The sequence below is a fragment of the Arachis ipaensis genome, chromosome B10, assembly GCF_000816755.2.
Source record: "Arachis ipaensis cultivar K30076 chromosome B10, Araip1.1, whole genome shotgun sequence".
Lineage (NCBI taxonomy): Eukaryota > Viridiplantae > Streptophyta > Magnoliopsida > Fabales > Fabaceae > Arachis > Arachis ipaensis.
The window spans coordinates 74,006,346-74,020,944 of record NC_029794.2 but is presented as its reverse complement, the minus strand read 5'-3'; the positions used below and the strand labels follow the sequence as shown (position 1 = coordinate 74,020,944).

Genomic DNA, 14,599 nt, shown 5'->3' with positions numbered 1-14,599 from the left:
TTTTGTGCATTAAATTTTTGTTGATTGGTAGAAGAAGAGCAAGCCTTAGAAAGCAAGATTAGTAGAGAACCGAGAGAATCGAACCTTAAACACTGAATGATTAGAGTGTATACAATTCCGGTGAGGGTTCGATGCTCGATTCTTTGTTCCCAGCTTTCATGAGCTATCTTCTTCTTGCAAGTCTATTTGTATTTCATTTTTATGATTTGAATTAGTGAAATCCAGTTCATATTCATTCTTGAAAGGTTTATCTATTTTTAACCAAGTAGGTAGAATCGTTTTTTTGCATGTAGTTGTATTCATATAGATAGGTTGCATTTAATAAGTCTTACCATTCCTCTTCACTCCTTTATAACTTCTCTTGAGTTTAGCATGAGGGCATGCTAATGTTTAAGTGTGGGGAGATTGCTAAACCCCATTTTTAGAGTTTATCTTGTGCTTAATTTAGTGGATTTTATCCACTAAACTCACACTTATTCATATAATTCGCATGTTTTACATTTTCCTTCCTAATTTTGTGCTATAATTGAAAACATGCTTGTTTGGCCTTAAGATTGCTAATTTTAATCCTCTCTTATTAGCATTCGATGCCGTGATATGTTTATTAAGTGTTTTCATAATTTATAGGGCAGGAATGGCTTAGAGGATGGAAAGGAAGCACGCGAAAGTGGAAGGAATACAAGAAATTGAAGGAATTGCTAAGCTGTCAAGCTTGACCTCTTCGTACTAAATCGATCATAACTTGAGCTACAGAGGTCCGAATGAGGCGGTTTTAGATGCGTTGGAAAGCTAACATCCGGGGCTTCAAAATGATATGTAATTTGCCATAGTTTCCATGTAGTTAGGTGACGCGTACGCGTGACATAGCCACGTGTTGGACGTATCATAAATCACTGGGGGCAATTTTTGAACTATTTTTGGCCCATTTTTAAGCCCATAAACAAAGATTAGAGGCTGCAGAGTGGGGGAATCATTCATTCAACAATTCATTCACATAATTTTAGGTTTGGATGTAGTTCTCTAGGGAGAGAGACTCTCTCCTCTCTCTAGGTTTTAGGTCTTAGTTTTATTCCTTTTCAATTTCAGATTTCTACTCTATTTTCAATTTGGTTTCTCTTCTACTTTTATTTGTTCTACTAGTCTAGTTATCTTCTCTTGTTAATTTATTTATGTTGCCAATTTAGTTTATGAATTCTCATGTCATATTTGATTTCCCTTTTAATGCAATTTGAAGTATTTCATGTTTATTACTTCTTTTCTCATTCGTTGTTATTGATTCCTTGCAATTGGTTATTTAGGTTTTATTATCTTTTTTTAATTTCTATGTTTTTATGTTGTGCTTTCCAAGTGTTTGATAAAATATTTGGGAGGATTTTAAATTAGCTTTTTATGTTCTTAGCTTGGATTGATTAATTGGAGACTCCTGAATTATCAACGGTCTTTTATTGATTGGTATTTGAGACTTGCTAGTTGGTTTAAGCTTCACTAAATCTAGTCTTTCATTAGAACTTGTGAACTTAAGTTAACTTTTCTCACTTGACTTTCCTTCATTGTTAGAGGTTAACTAAGTGAAAGCAAAAGGCAATTACTATCATAATTGATGATGATAATGAGGATAGGAATTCCAATTCTTAATTCTTGTTAGGACTTTTCTTAGTAGTTATTTTATTTCCTTGATTATTTATATTACTTGTTTCTTAAACTCAAAACCCAAAAAGATACAATCTCATAACCAATAGTAACATACTTTCCTGCAATTCCTTGAGAGACGACCCGGGGTTTAATACTTTGGTTATTTTTATTGGGTTTGCTTTAGTGACAAACAAATTAAATTTGATTGAGGATTAATTGTCGGTTTAGATCTATACTTGCAACGCGATTATTTTTGTGAAATTCTTTACCAACGATTTTTTTCCCATCACCTCCATCAACCAAGGTTGATGATTATAAGGCTAAGATGCCATTTCCTTAGAAACTCTGTCAAGAGGAAAGGGATAAATAGTTTGCATGCTTTGCGGAATATCTCAAAACATTAGAGATAAAGATCCCTTTTGCAGAAGCTCTTGAACAGATACCTTCTTACGCAAAGTTCATGAAGGACATTCTAATTCATAAGAAGGATTGGAGAGAGACTCAAACAGTCCTCCTCACTGAGGAATGCAGTGCAATCATTCAGAACATCTTACCAGAGAAGTTTAAAGACCCTGGAAGCTTTGTGATATCATGAACTCTAGGTGATGCTTGTACAAGGATAGCTCTGTGTGACCATGGGGAAAGCATTAACCTAATACCTGCTTCTCTAATAAAGAAGTTCTGTTTGACTGATGAAATCAAACCAACTCGCATATGCCTTCAACTTGCTGATGGTTCTATTAAGATACCATCAGGAGTAATAGAGGACATGATTGTCAGGGTTGGACCCTTTGCCTTTTCCACTAACTTTGTGATATTGGACATGGAGGGGCACAAGAGTGTATCCCTTATCCTAGGAAGACCTTTCCAAGTTACAGGATGAACCCTCATTGATGTTGAAAAAGGGGAAGTAACCCTAAGAGTCAATGAGAAAAAGTTCGTACTGAATGCTGTCAAGGCTATGCAGCATCCAGCCATTCCTGAGGAATGCATGAGCATTGACCTCATTAATTCCCTGGTGGAAGAGGTCAACATTGCCAAAGGCTTCAAGGAAAGGCTTGATGATTGATGAGTGGATATTTTATACGCTTTTTGGCATCACTTTCATATAGTTTTTAATAGTTTTTATTTAGTTTTTATTGAGTTTTTATAGGTTTTAGTGTTAAAATCATATTTTTGGATTCTACTATGAGTTTTTGTGTTTTTGTACAATTTCAAATGTTTTCTGGCTGAAATTGAGGAGCTGGAGCAGAAGTCTGATTCAGAGACAGAGAAAGCACTGCAGATGCTGTCTGGATCTCACCTCCTTGCACTCGAAAGAGCTTTTCTGGAGCTACATAAGTCCAAATAGATCTCTCTCAACGGATATGGAAATCTGACTTCAAGAGCTTTCCAGCAATATATAATAGTTCATACTTTGCTTCGGATTAGAAGGCCTAAAACTGGCGTCCAACGTCAGCTTCCTGCCCCCTTCCAGGCGTCTAGCGCCCAAAGAGCAGAGCCCAGCATCCAAAGGCCCAGAGAAGACCCCCTAGCCAGCGTTTCATGCTCTAGGAACCTCATAGCACGTGGATCTCCTCAAAGCTCAGCCTAAACACTCACAAAATTGGCCCCAGAAGTAGATTTTAGCACTAAATAGACTATTTTACCCTTACTAGTCATCTGTTTGGTATTTAAAGTGTATTTTACAACAACACATAGGCATTCAGCCCTATTTTTGTTTTCACCATTATATTTTACTTTCAGTATGAGTTTCCAAACCTCCTAGGTTGAGGGAAGGAGCCCTGCTGAATCCTATGAATTAATAAAAGTATTACTATTTCTTCTTCGATCCGTGTTTGATATATCTCAAAGATGTATATTCGTTCTTTATCAATATGAATGCGTTGAACTGGCATAAGGTTATCACATTTTACATAGTTTCAGGGTGCATCTTTCATCGAACAATGATGAACCACCAGCTTGAATATACGTCTCTCAGACGGCTAATCCACGATTTCGTTGGGAACTTCTCGAGACATTAGTTCAGCCAACTTACGAGGAGATTATGGTCTCTGTGGTAGAGGCTAGAATCCTAAGAAGTTTCACCCTCAATCAGAATGGATCCACACTAAACCTGGGGTTCATATCTGAAGGAGTATTTGCAGCAGCTCAAACCAGTGTCAATCACATACAGCTTGCCATTGAAGAAATCACTCACAAGCAGAGAAGATAGTATTACCAGAATTAATTCTGAAAGTCTAAGCAACTCCAAACCTCAACTCTATTCCCTTTATTGATTCCATTTAATTCCTTATTCCTATTTAACATCCAAATATTTGATATAAAAGTAATTTATACAATATTAAAACACGTTAAATTTGACTCGTTCTGATCTGCCTGACTAAGACCTGCAGGATAACCATAGATTCACTACAAGAAAAATACCCATTTAGCCACACTTTTTTTAAGCTACATTTGAAAAGCGTAGCCTATTCTATGAATAGGCTACACTTTTCTCCGTGTTGCCTTTTTATATGAGAAAAGGATACACATTTGTGGCATCGTTTAAAAAGTGTAGCCTTAGATATTTTAGAAATCACTTATAAAGCGTAGCCGTAGGTTAATATCTAAAAGTTCACTTTTCGTATCAAAGGGAACGCTTTTAGAGAGTAGCCTATTTATTAAGTTTTGGGTACGTTTTAAAAGTGATGCCTAATGTGTCTATAGCAAAAAAATTTACACTTAGTAAATTTTTTCCCTCCTCTTAACTTTTTCCCAGTGTAAAGCACACACAATCTGTAAGCTCACACTTGGTGAAAATTTTGATTCTTCCCTCTAAAGCTCAGAAGTCACCCGAGAAGAAAACTCTCCAAATCCAAAACACGGAGAAAACCCTTTCAGAAAACCCTGCCTCCTGCACCGCGCGAAGATCATGAAGTCTCACCGTCGCGAAGATCATCGCACTCCAGTCCCCACTCACCACTCAGTGCCACACCGTTGTGAAGATCGTGAAGCTAACGCCGTCGTGAACCGTCCTGCACTGATCGTCGCCACTCGTAACCCCAAATCAGAGAAAGGGTCCGCCATCACCACACACCACTCACGGCGTCACCACTCACCTCCAGGAAGACTCTGCACTCACTCATCTTCACCACTCACCACGCCGTCACTCATCTTCACCGTACCGTCGCTTCTCTTTGCTGTGCGCTCACATCAGGAAGACGCTGCGCTCAACTGAAAGCCTCTCTTCATTCGCTCACCATCGTCAAGAAGGTATGCATCCACCTTCATTTGGTTTCTGAAATTTGAGAGGTTAGGGTTCCGATTTTAGGGTTTCAATTTGGGGGTTTGGTATAATAATCTATGAACTCATGAATTGATGAACATGCATGCTACTGTTGCGGCGTAGGAGAACTCATTCTTCTAGGTTCGTTCACCACAAACCCTAGGTCCATTCTTCTGTTGTCTTAGCTTGCGATTATTTTGATTGTTTTGATGTAAATTGAATTCAAAACGATATGGTTTGGTGATTCAGGAGAGTGAAGCGGTAAATCTTAAGCTGTATTCACACTGGATGAGCTCCTGCTCCTTCTGAGTTCGATTCTCTCTCAACCTCAAAGGTATGATATTTATATTCAATTCTACATTTACATTTACATTTACATTTATATTTACATTCACATTCCTAATCGATTCCCATTCTTTCAGGCTTAAAATACCACTACGTAGCTGTCACCGCCTCCTCCAAATCTGACCCTGGTTTGTTCTAAACCTATGCTATGTATTTATTTCTGTTACATGTATTGTTAAATTTCCTTGTTTAAACAACCATCAGAGTTCCTCAAGTTGAATCCTCTTGCTTTAATTCCCGTTCTGGTGGATGGCGATTTTGTTCTTGCTAAATCTTTAGCCATTATTATGGTTGGTCCTCCAACTCATGATTTTAATTCCCCTGTTTCTCTTATATATTCTTATTTATATTCAATTATTCAAGTTCTCTATGTATGCAGTATTTAGATGATAAGTATCCTCAATACCCTTTGCTGCCTCATGACATTCCCAAAAGAGCACTCAATTTTCAGGTATACCTGCTGCATAATCTTAAGCTCTAGTCCTTTTTGTTACTCGGCTTTCTAATCATCTTATCCACTCTCCACAGGTTGCACATATTGTTTTGCAGAATAACGTCATTGAGAAAAAGGTTGGCCCTCATGAAAAACTTCCTTGGGCACAAAGTGTCATTAGAAAGGGCTTCACAGGTGACACTTCACTGAATACCATTAAGATATATTCTGGTTTGTTACTTCCAAACCAATTATTCATTTGAGTGGTTTTTTTTTCTTGCCTTAATTAAATGTTGCATATTTTGCATTATTTTCAACACTTGAAAAGCTACTGAAAGATCACGCTGGGAGATATGCCACTGGAGATAAAATTTTCCTGGTACTTGCAATTCATATGACAATGCTCAGTTACTTGCAATTCATTTTTGGAGGGACTAGGCATCTGACTGGTTACGGGAATCAATTCCTTTTTGTGATAATAACAACTATTATTATAATATTTTTGTACTTAAATTTATGCAGCACTTAATTTTTTATACAAGCATGTTTGCTCATCTTAATTGGATGTGGCAACCCTTTTTAATGAACAACTATTATTATAATATTAGTATTCCTTTGGAAGAATGTCTTTGGAATGTGAACTTGGATTTTTACCTCAGCAACTTGTAAGGCATCTTTCTAAGTATAATAATTGGATGATCAATTCTTCCTCACCCTGTTTGTGCATGTATTTTGTGATCTTGTTCTGTTTGATTGGCTTTTATGGTTAACAAAACCGAACCAGTTACCAAACCTACGGTTACTAGGATCAATATATATGAGCCGGCATAAACACCCCTTTTGACTAGGTAGCATTCACCATTCAACCAACCTATCCTATAAGGCAACCTCTTACTCATACTTGTGGCAGTTATCAATAAGATCATTGCAATCCCAAAGCTAAGCCTGCCAACCATCACATCATTCAAATTTTATTATTGCATTAGGGGCAAAGCTTTTTTGTTCTTCTATTGTGTACAATTGAATTTGTGCTATAGAGTTCCTGTTCTTATTAAGTAATTTGTATTAATGGAATTCAAAATAGTACAGGGGCATTTGAGTTTTGAAATACCTTCAATTCTTATTATTAGTCTTCAATATGTAGTGCAAGATCACTTGGAGGATTTTAATTGGTGTTGCCGTGGAATATGTAATCTGACAGCCCATTCCAGAGGTAAGCAGCACTGTATTTCTCAAAATTTGGAGGTGAAAAAGTTTCTGATTGATGCATTAGTTTATGAAGTTTTATTCATTAATTTGTCTTCAATTTTTTAAACCTTTTGCTTCAATTTACTTGTGTAACTTGATGTATTCTTGAATTGTGTTTTGGGTTCTGATTCGCCAAAAATAGATTAAGCCAGGGAATTCATGTTTGGTCTGTCAATTGCATTGGGGATATTGGTGCAAAATTGATATATCTGTCTCAATTCATTTTTAATTTTACAATTTAGGTTGATAATTCTCACTTTACTCTTTGAAGCAATTCCGTTTTCCCCACTTGAAATTAAGCTGATTGCCATGATTTTGTGAATTTAGTATTCAGCTTTAATGAGAATAATAAAAAACTAACAAGCTGAGAAGAGAAAAAGTAAGTGATCAATCAAATAGATACTGTGGTATTGTATCTTATTTATCTGAGATATTAAATCTGCTAAATCAAAGTGCTTACTACTTTTGATAGGTAACGAGCTATTAGAATGCTTTTAGTTTTGTTCAAGATGAGTAACTGTTGCAATTGTTTGGTAAATAATGCTGGGATTGGTTTGGGTGATAAATATCCTATTGGCAGTAAAGTTTAAGCTGTTTGGAGTGAAGATAGGGAATGGTATATTCAGCAATTAATTTCTTTTTCTTTGTCCATTTATTCAGCAATTAGTATGATGATCATATATATTTTAGTATTTCAACTCAGTTTGTGATCTTACTATTTTGGTTTAGTTAATTTCTATTTACACTTTTTTTGTGCATCTTTAGAAGAATTTTTTTGTTTAAACTTCTTAGAAGTGCAAGTATTTTTGCAGCAGCTCCGCTGAGAATGAACAAAGGAATGAACACTGATACAATTGTTAAGGCCAAGAGTTTTCTTTATGGTGATGAAGATCAGCATGAAAAAGATGTGTTTGAGAAGAATCTGAAGGCGCTTCAGAACATTTTTTAGTCATTATGCCAAGATTAGAAGATTAACGATTTTCTGTTTGTTAAAGCTCTTTTTCGGATAGAGTGCAAACTTTGCATTTTAATTGATATCTGATACAAGTTTTATGTGACTTAAATTATCTTAAGTTATATTTTGATTGTTAATTGCTTCTTAAGATTATGTCTTTGAATTGTGTAAGAATGATTTTTATTGTTTAAAGAAATTATTTAGTATAATTATGTGTTTAATTTTATTTTACAATATTTAACTCATTTAATTAAAAATATATAATTATATATGTAATATTATTAAATATTATGTTGTATAAAAAATTATTAGAATATTATATACATACAGAAAATTAAAAAAAAAATTAAAAAAAATAATGAGGGACCTAAGGCTACACTTATATAGAGTAGTTATGGTTATACAGAAAATTAAAAAAAAAATAATAAGGGACCTAAGGCTACACTTATATAGAGTAGCTATAGTATACAATGTGGCTACGTTTTACAAGTGATGCAGTAGCGTTGAAAAGCGTAGCCTATTCTGATAAAAATGGAAGCTGAAAAGCGTAGCCTTTGGTCCTGGACAGCATCACTTGAAAAGCGTACCCTATTCCCAAATGCCAAAAGCGTAGCCCTTGGTGCAGAAAAACGTAGCCTTTGAGAATAGGCAACGGCCGAATAGGAATCACCCCAAAAAGCGTAGCCGTAGCCCAGAAAGCGTAGCCGTAGCCTAAGGCATCATTTTTTTTCACTTTTGGCTACACTTTTCAAGTGTACCTGAATGGGTGTTTTTCTTGTAATGATTGCTTCAAACCACAATCCTCGTGGGATCGACCCTGACTCGCTCAGGTATTACTTGGACGACCCAGTGCCCTTGCTGGTACACTAGTACGAAGGTGTGGGGATTCGTGCTACCAAGGTTTTGGCGTCGTTGCTGGGGATTGTTGAGTTTAGACAAACTGTCGGATTGTTTTTCTCCTTAATTAGACCAGGTGAGTTTATTTTACATTATTTTAGTTGAGTCTTTAATTTCTGTTTTCTTCTTCTTCGATTTTCGAAAATTTCTAAAAACCTTTTCAAAAATATTTTTCTTTTCTTTGTTCAATTTATGTTCTTGTTGAGTCTTTGATTTTTGCAAGAGTATAACTTTGATTAAAGTCCTTTATGTTCTTCAAATTTTTTGAAAATTTCAAAACCCTTTTCAAAAATATTTTTCTTTTCTTTGTTAAATCTTTGTTTCTTGAATGTGTCTATTTTCTTGGGAATAGTTGCTCCTTTGAATCTTTCTTTCAAAAAAAAAATCTTCAAAAATAAATTTTCTTTGTTTAAATCTTGTTTCACTTTTTAAGTTTGGTGTTTTCTTGTTTATTTTCTTATGTTTTTTGAAAATTTTGTTTTAGTTTTCTAAAAATTTTAAGTTTGATATTCTTGTGGGTCTTCAAAGTGTTCTTGAGTCTTGCATGTGTTTTGATCTTAAAGTTTTTAAGTTTGGTGTCCCTTTGTGTTTCCCTCCAAATTTTCAAAAATTTGGGTGCACTAGATCTAAAAATTTTAAGTCCTGTGTCTTTTTTGTATTTTTCTCTTTCATCATAAATTCAAAAATAAAAAATATCTTTTCTAACTTAATTTCAACCTAATTTTCGAATTTTTTAATAAAATTCAGATTTCAATTTTAAAATTTTATCTTATCTTATCTTAGTTATTAAGTTTTCAAAAATCAATTCTTTTCAAAAATAAAAAACATATCTTTTTCAAAAATCTTATCTTTTTCTTATCTTTTTCAAAATTTAAAAATCTTATCTTAACTTTTTCAAAATTCAAATATTTTTCAAATCTTCATCTTATCTTATTTCAAATTCAAAATTCAAAATTTATTCAAATTTTAAATTCAAATCTTTTCTTAATTAATCACTTCTTTCTCTCTTTTTTTTTTCAAAACTTCCTAACTAACTTCTTCTCTCTTCTTTTTTCAAAATTTTGTAATTAAATTTTATTTTCTTTCTTTTTTTTATTTTTTATTTAAATAAAAAATTATTTTATTATTATTTATCTTTTCTACTTTTATCTCTTCTTCTACTCCTTCTATCTTCTCCTTTCTTCATCTTCTACCCTTCTTAATCATGAACCCAAGTGGGAATGAGGAGTTCAGGAGAACTTTGGGCTCTTACACAAATCGCATTGCTGACTTCTTTAAAAGAAGTATTAGCATACCTCACATCAGAGCTAGTAGCTTTGAACTCAATCCTCAACTTATTACTTAGGTGCAGCAAAAATGCTAGTATTTTGGGCTTCCTCATGAAGAACCTACGAAATTTCTAGCAAATTTCCTAAGGATTGTTGACACAGTACACAGTGAGGGAGTAGACCAAGAGGTCTACAGATTATTAATTTTTCCTTTTGCAGTAAAGAAGCAAGAAAAACGATGGTTGGATAACCAGCCTAAAGCTAGTTTAAAAACTTGGAATCAATTAGTGGACAATTTAAACTAATACTTTCCCCCAAGAAAGATGAACCAGCTGAGACTGGACATCCAAGGCTTCTGGTGCACGAAATTGTGATCATCAATGGCGCCATCAACATGGTACGCACAATTGTAATCTCAACTCTTTATCACAACTTCGCACAACTAACCAGCAAGTGCACTGGGTCGTCCAAGTAATAAACCTTACGCGAGTAAGGGTCGATCCCACAGAGATTGTTGGTATGAAGCAAGCTATGGTCATCTTGTAAATCTCAGTCAGGCGGATTCAAATGGTTATGGATGATGAATGATTAAAAGATAAATAAAACATAAAATAAAGATAGAGATACTTATGTAATTCATTGGTGAGAATTTCAGATAAGCGTATGAAGATGCTTTGTCCCTACCGTCTCTCTGCTTTCCTACTGTCTTCATCCAATCCTTCTTACTCCTTTCCATGGCAAGCTGTATGTTGGGCATCACCGTTGTCAATGGCTACAATCCCGTCCTCTCAGTGAAAATGTTCAACGCACTCTGTCACAGCACGGCTATTCATCTGTCGATTCTCGATCATGTCGGAATAGAATTCAGTGATTCTTTTACGTCTGTCACTAATGCCCCACAATCACGAGTTTGAAGCTCGTCACAGTCATTCAATCCTTGAATCCTACTCAGAATACCACAGACAAGTTTAGACCTTCCGGATTCTCAAGAATGCCGCCATCAATTCTAGCTTATACCACGAAGATCCTGATTAAGGAATCCAAGAGATAAACACTCAATCGAAGGTAGAACGGAGGTGGTTGTCAGGCACACGTTCATAGGTGAGAATGATGATGAGTGTCACGGATCATCACATTCATCAAGTTGAAGAACAAGTGATATCTTAGAACAAGAACAAGCTGAATTGAATTGAAGAACAATAGTAATTGCATTGATACTCGAGGTACAGCAGAGCTCCACACCTTAATATATGGTGTGTAGAAACTCCACCGTTGAAAATACATAAGAACAAGATCTAGGCATGGCCGTGAGGCCAGCCCCAAAACGTGATCTAAGGTAGCACATGACTACTCAAAGATTCGACTCCCCTTTCAAATACAATAGCGAAAGGTCCTATTTATAGAGAACTAGTAGCTTAAGATTTACAAAAAATGAGTAAATGACATAAATATCCACTTCCGGGCCCACTTGGTGTGTGCTTGGGCTGAGCATTGAAGCATTTTCGTGTAGAGACTTCTCTTGGAGTTAAACGCCAGCTTTCGTGCCAGTTTGGGCGTTTAACTCCCACTTTGGTGCCAGTTCCGGCGTTTAACGCTGGGAATTCTGATGCTGACTTTGAATGCCGGTTTGGGCCATCAAATCTTAGAAAAAGTATGAACTATTATATATTGCTGGAAAGCCCTGGATGTCCACTTTCCAACGCAATTGAGAGCGCACCAATTGGGCTTCTGTAGCTCCAGAAAATCCACTTCGAGTGCAGGGAGGTCAGAATCCAACAGCATCTGCAGTCCTTTTTCAGCCTCTGAATCAGATTTTTGCTCAGGTCCCTCAATTTCAGCCCGAAAATACCTGAAATCACAGAAAAACACACAAACTCATAGTAAAGTCCAGAAAAGTGAATTTTAAATAAAAACTAATAAAAATATAATAAAAACTAACTAAAACATACTAAAAACATACTAAAAATAATGCCAAAAAGCGTATAAATTATCCGCTCATCACAACACCAAACTTAAATTGTTGCTTGTCCCCAAGCAACTGAAAATCAGATAGGATGAAAAAGAAGAGAATATACAATGAATTCCAAAAAACATCTATGAAGATCAGTATTAATTAGATGAGCGGGGCTTTTAGCTTTTTGCTTCTGAACAGTTTTGGCATCTCACTTTATCCCTTGAAGTTTAGAATGATTGGAATCTATAGGAACTCAGAATCCAGATAGTGTTACTGACTCTCCTAGTTAAGTATGTTGATTCTTGAACACAGCTACTTTATGAGTCTTGGCCGTGGCCCTAAGCACTTTGTTTTCCAGTATTACCAACGGATACATAAATGCCACAGACACATAATTGGGTGAACCTTTTCAGATTGTGACTTAGCTTTGATAAAGTCCCCAATTAGAGGTGTCCAGGGTTCTTAAGCACACTCTTCTTTTTTGCTTTGGACCTCGACTTTAACCGCTCAGTATCAAGTTTTCACTTGACACCTTCACGCCACAAGCACATGGTTAGGGACAGCTTGGTTTAGCCGCTTAGGCCAGGATTTTATTCCTGTGGGCCCTCCTATCCACTGATGCTCAAAGCCTTGGATCCTTTTTATCACCCTTTCCTTTTGGTGTTAAGGGGTATTGGCTTTTTCTGCTTGCTTTTTCTTTTTTTTTTTCTCTTTTTTTTTCGCCTCTTTCTTTTTTTTTCTGCAAGCTTTTCACTGCTTTTTCTTGCTTCAAGAATCAATTTTATGATTTTTCAGATCATCAGATAACATTTCTCTTTTTTCTTTCATTCTTTCAAGAGCCAACAATTTTAACATTCATAAATAATCAAATTCAAAGATATGCACTGTTCAAGCATTCATTCAGAAAAATAATAGCATTGCCACCACATTAAAATAATTAAATTGTTTTAAAATTTGAAATTCATGTACTTCTTTTTCTTTTTCAATTAAAAACATTTTTCATTTAAGAAAGGTGATGGATTTATTTTCGTAGCTTTAAGGCATAGACATTTAGACACTAATGATCATGTAATAAAGACACAAACATAAATAAACATAGAGCACAATTTTCGAAAAATAGAAAATAAAAAACAAGGAAATTAAAGAACGGGTCCACCTTAGTGATGGCGGCTTGTTCTTCCTCTTGAAGATCTTATGGAGTGCTTGAGCTCCTCAATGTCTCTTCCTTGCCTTTGTTGCTCCTCTCACATGGTTCTTTGATCTTCTCTAATTTCATGGAGGAGGATGGAATGCTCTTGGTGCTCCACCCTTAGTTGTCCCATGTTGGAACTCAATTCTCCTAGGGAGGTGTTGATTTGCTCCCAATAGTTTTGTGGAGGAAAATGCATCCCTTGAGGCATCTCAGGAATTTCATGATGAGGAAATTCCTCATGCTCTTGATGAGGTTCTCTTGTTTTCTCCATCTTTTTCATGGTGATGGGTTTGTCCTCATCAATGAGAATGTCTCCCTCTATGTCAATTCCAACCGAATTACAGAGGTGACAAATGAGATGAGGGAAGGCTAACCTTGCCGAGGTAGAGGACTTGTCCGCCACCTTATAGAGTTCTTGAGATATAACCTCACGAACTTCTACTTCCTCTCCAATCATGATGCTATGAATCATGATGGCCCGGTCTATAGTAGCTTTAGACCGGTTGCTAGTGGGAATGATTGAACGTTGGATAAACTCCAACCATCCCATAGCCACGGGCTTGAGGTCATGCCTTCTTAAGTGAACCGGCTTTCCTCTTGAATCTCTCTTCCATTGAGCGCCCTCTTCACAAATGTCTGTGAGGACTTGGTCCAACCTTTGATCAAAGTTGACCCTTCTAGTGTAGGGGTGTTCATCTCCTTGCATCATGGGCAAGTTGAATGCGAACCTTATATTTTTTGGACTAAAATCTAAGCGTTTCCCCCGAACCATTGTAAGCCAATTCTTTGGGTCCGGGTTCACACTTTGATCATGGTTCTTGGTGATCAATGCATTGGCATAGAACTCTTAAACCATTAAGATCCCGACTTGTTGAATGGGGTTGGTGAGAACTTCCCAACCTCTTCTTCGGATCTCATGTCGGATCTCCGGATATTCACTCTTTTTGAGTTTAAAAGGGACCTCGGGGATCACCTTCTTCATGGCCACAACTTCATAGAAGTGGTCTTGATGCACCCTTGAGGGGAATCTCTCCATCTCCCATGACTCGGAGGTGGAAGCTTTTGCCTTCCCTTTCCTCTTTCTAGAGGTTTCTCCGGCCTTAGGTGCCATAAATGGTTATGGAAAAACAAAAAGCAACGCTTTTACCACACCAAACTTAGAAGGTTTGCTCGTCCTCGAGCAAAAGAAGAAAGAGAAGAGTAGAAGAAGAAGAAGAATGGAGGAGATGCAGGAAGCTTTGTGGTTCGGCCATTATAGGTGGGTTTGGAAGGGAAAGTGGTTTGAATTTCAATGGTTAGGTAGGTGGGGTTTTATGAAGGATGGATGTGAGTGGTGAAGAGAATGGTGGGATAGGTGGGGATCCTATGGGGTCCACAGATCCTGAGGTGTCAAGGATAGCTCATCCC

At 36.3% G+C, this 14,599-nt stretch overlaps 1 protein-coding gene across 6 annotated transcripts; it reads left to right on the top strand.

Moving 5' to 3' along the window:
* Nucleotides 5,154-7,935, top strand: LOC107620693 (glutathione S-transferase 1-like). Of its 6 annotated transcripts, none has more exons than XM_021113820.1 (8): nucleotides 5,154-5,234; nucleotides 5,323-5,373; nucleotides 5,450-5,535; nucleotides 5,625-5,696; nucleotides 5,774-5,873; nucleotides 6,763-6,891; nucleotides 7,474-7,536; nucleotides 7,742-7,913. In XM_021113820.1, the coding sequence occupies exons 3-8, from the start codon at nucleotides 5,533-5,535 to the stop codon at nucleotides 7,873-7,875; spliced, it is 501 nt and encodes a 166-aa protein (XP_020969479.1). In that variant the 5' UTR covers nucleotides 5,154-5,234; nucleotides 5,323-5,373; nucleotides 5,450-5,532; the 3' UTR covers nucleotides 7,876-7,913. The 6 variants fall into 6 exon arrangements, with proteins under 6 accessions (XP_020969479.1, XP_020969481.1, XP_020969482.1 ...); XM_016322822.2 differs by having other exon boundaries at nucleotides 5,155-5,234; nucleotides 6,823-6,891; XM_021113821.1 differs by having other exon boundaries at nucleotides 5,155-5,234; nucleotides 5,774-5,909; nucleotides 6,823-6,891.

Excerpts from the sequence above, each read along its gene's own strand:
- LOC107620693 (XM_021113820.1), top strand. Across the intron at positions 5,697-5,773 it reads AAAGAGCACTCAATTTTCAG|GTTGCACATATTGTTTTGCA; the intron begins GTATACCTGCTG and ends CACTCTCCACAG. Across the intron at positions 5,874-6,762 it reads CATTAGAAAGGGCTTCACAG|TACAGGGGCATTTGAGTTTT; the intron begins GTGACACTTCAC and ends AATTCAAAATAG.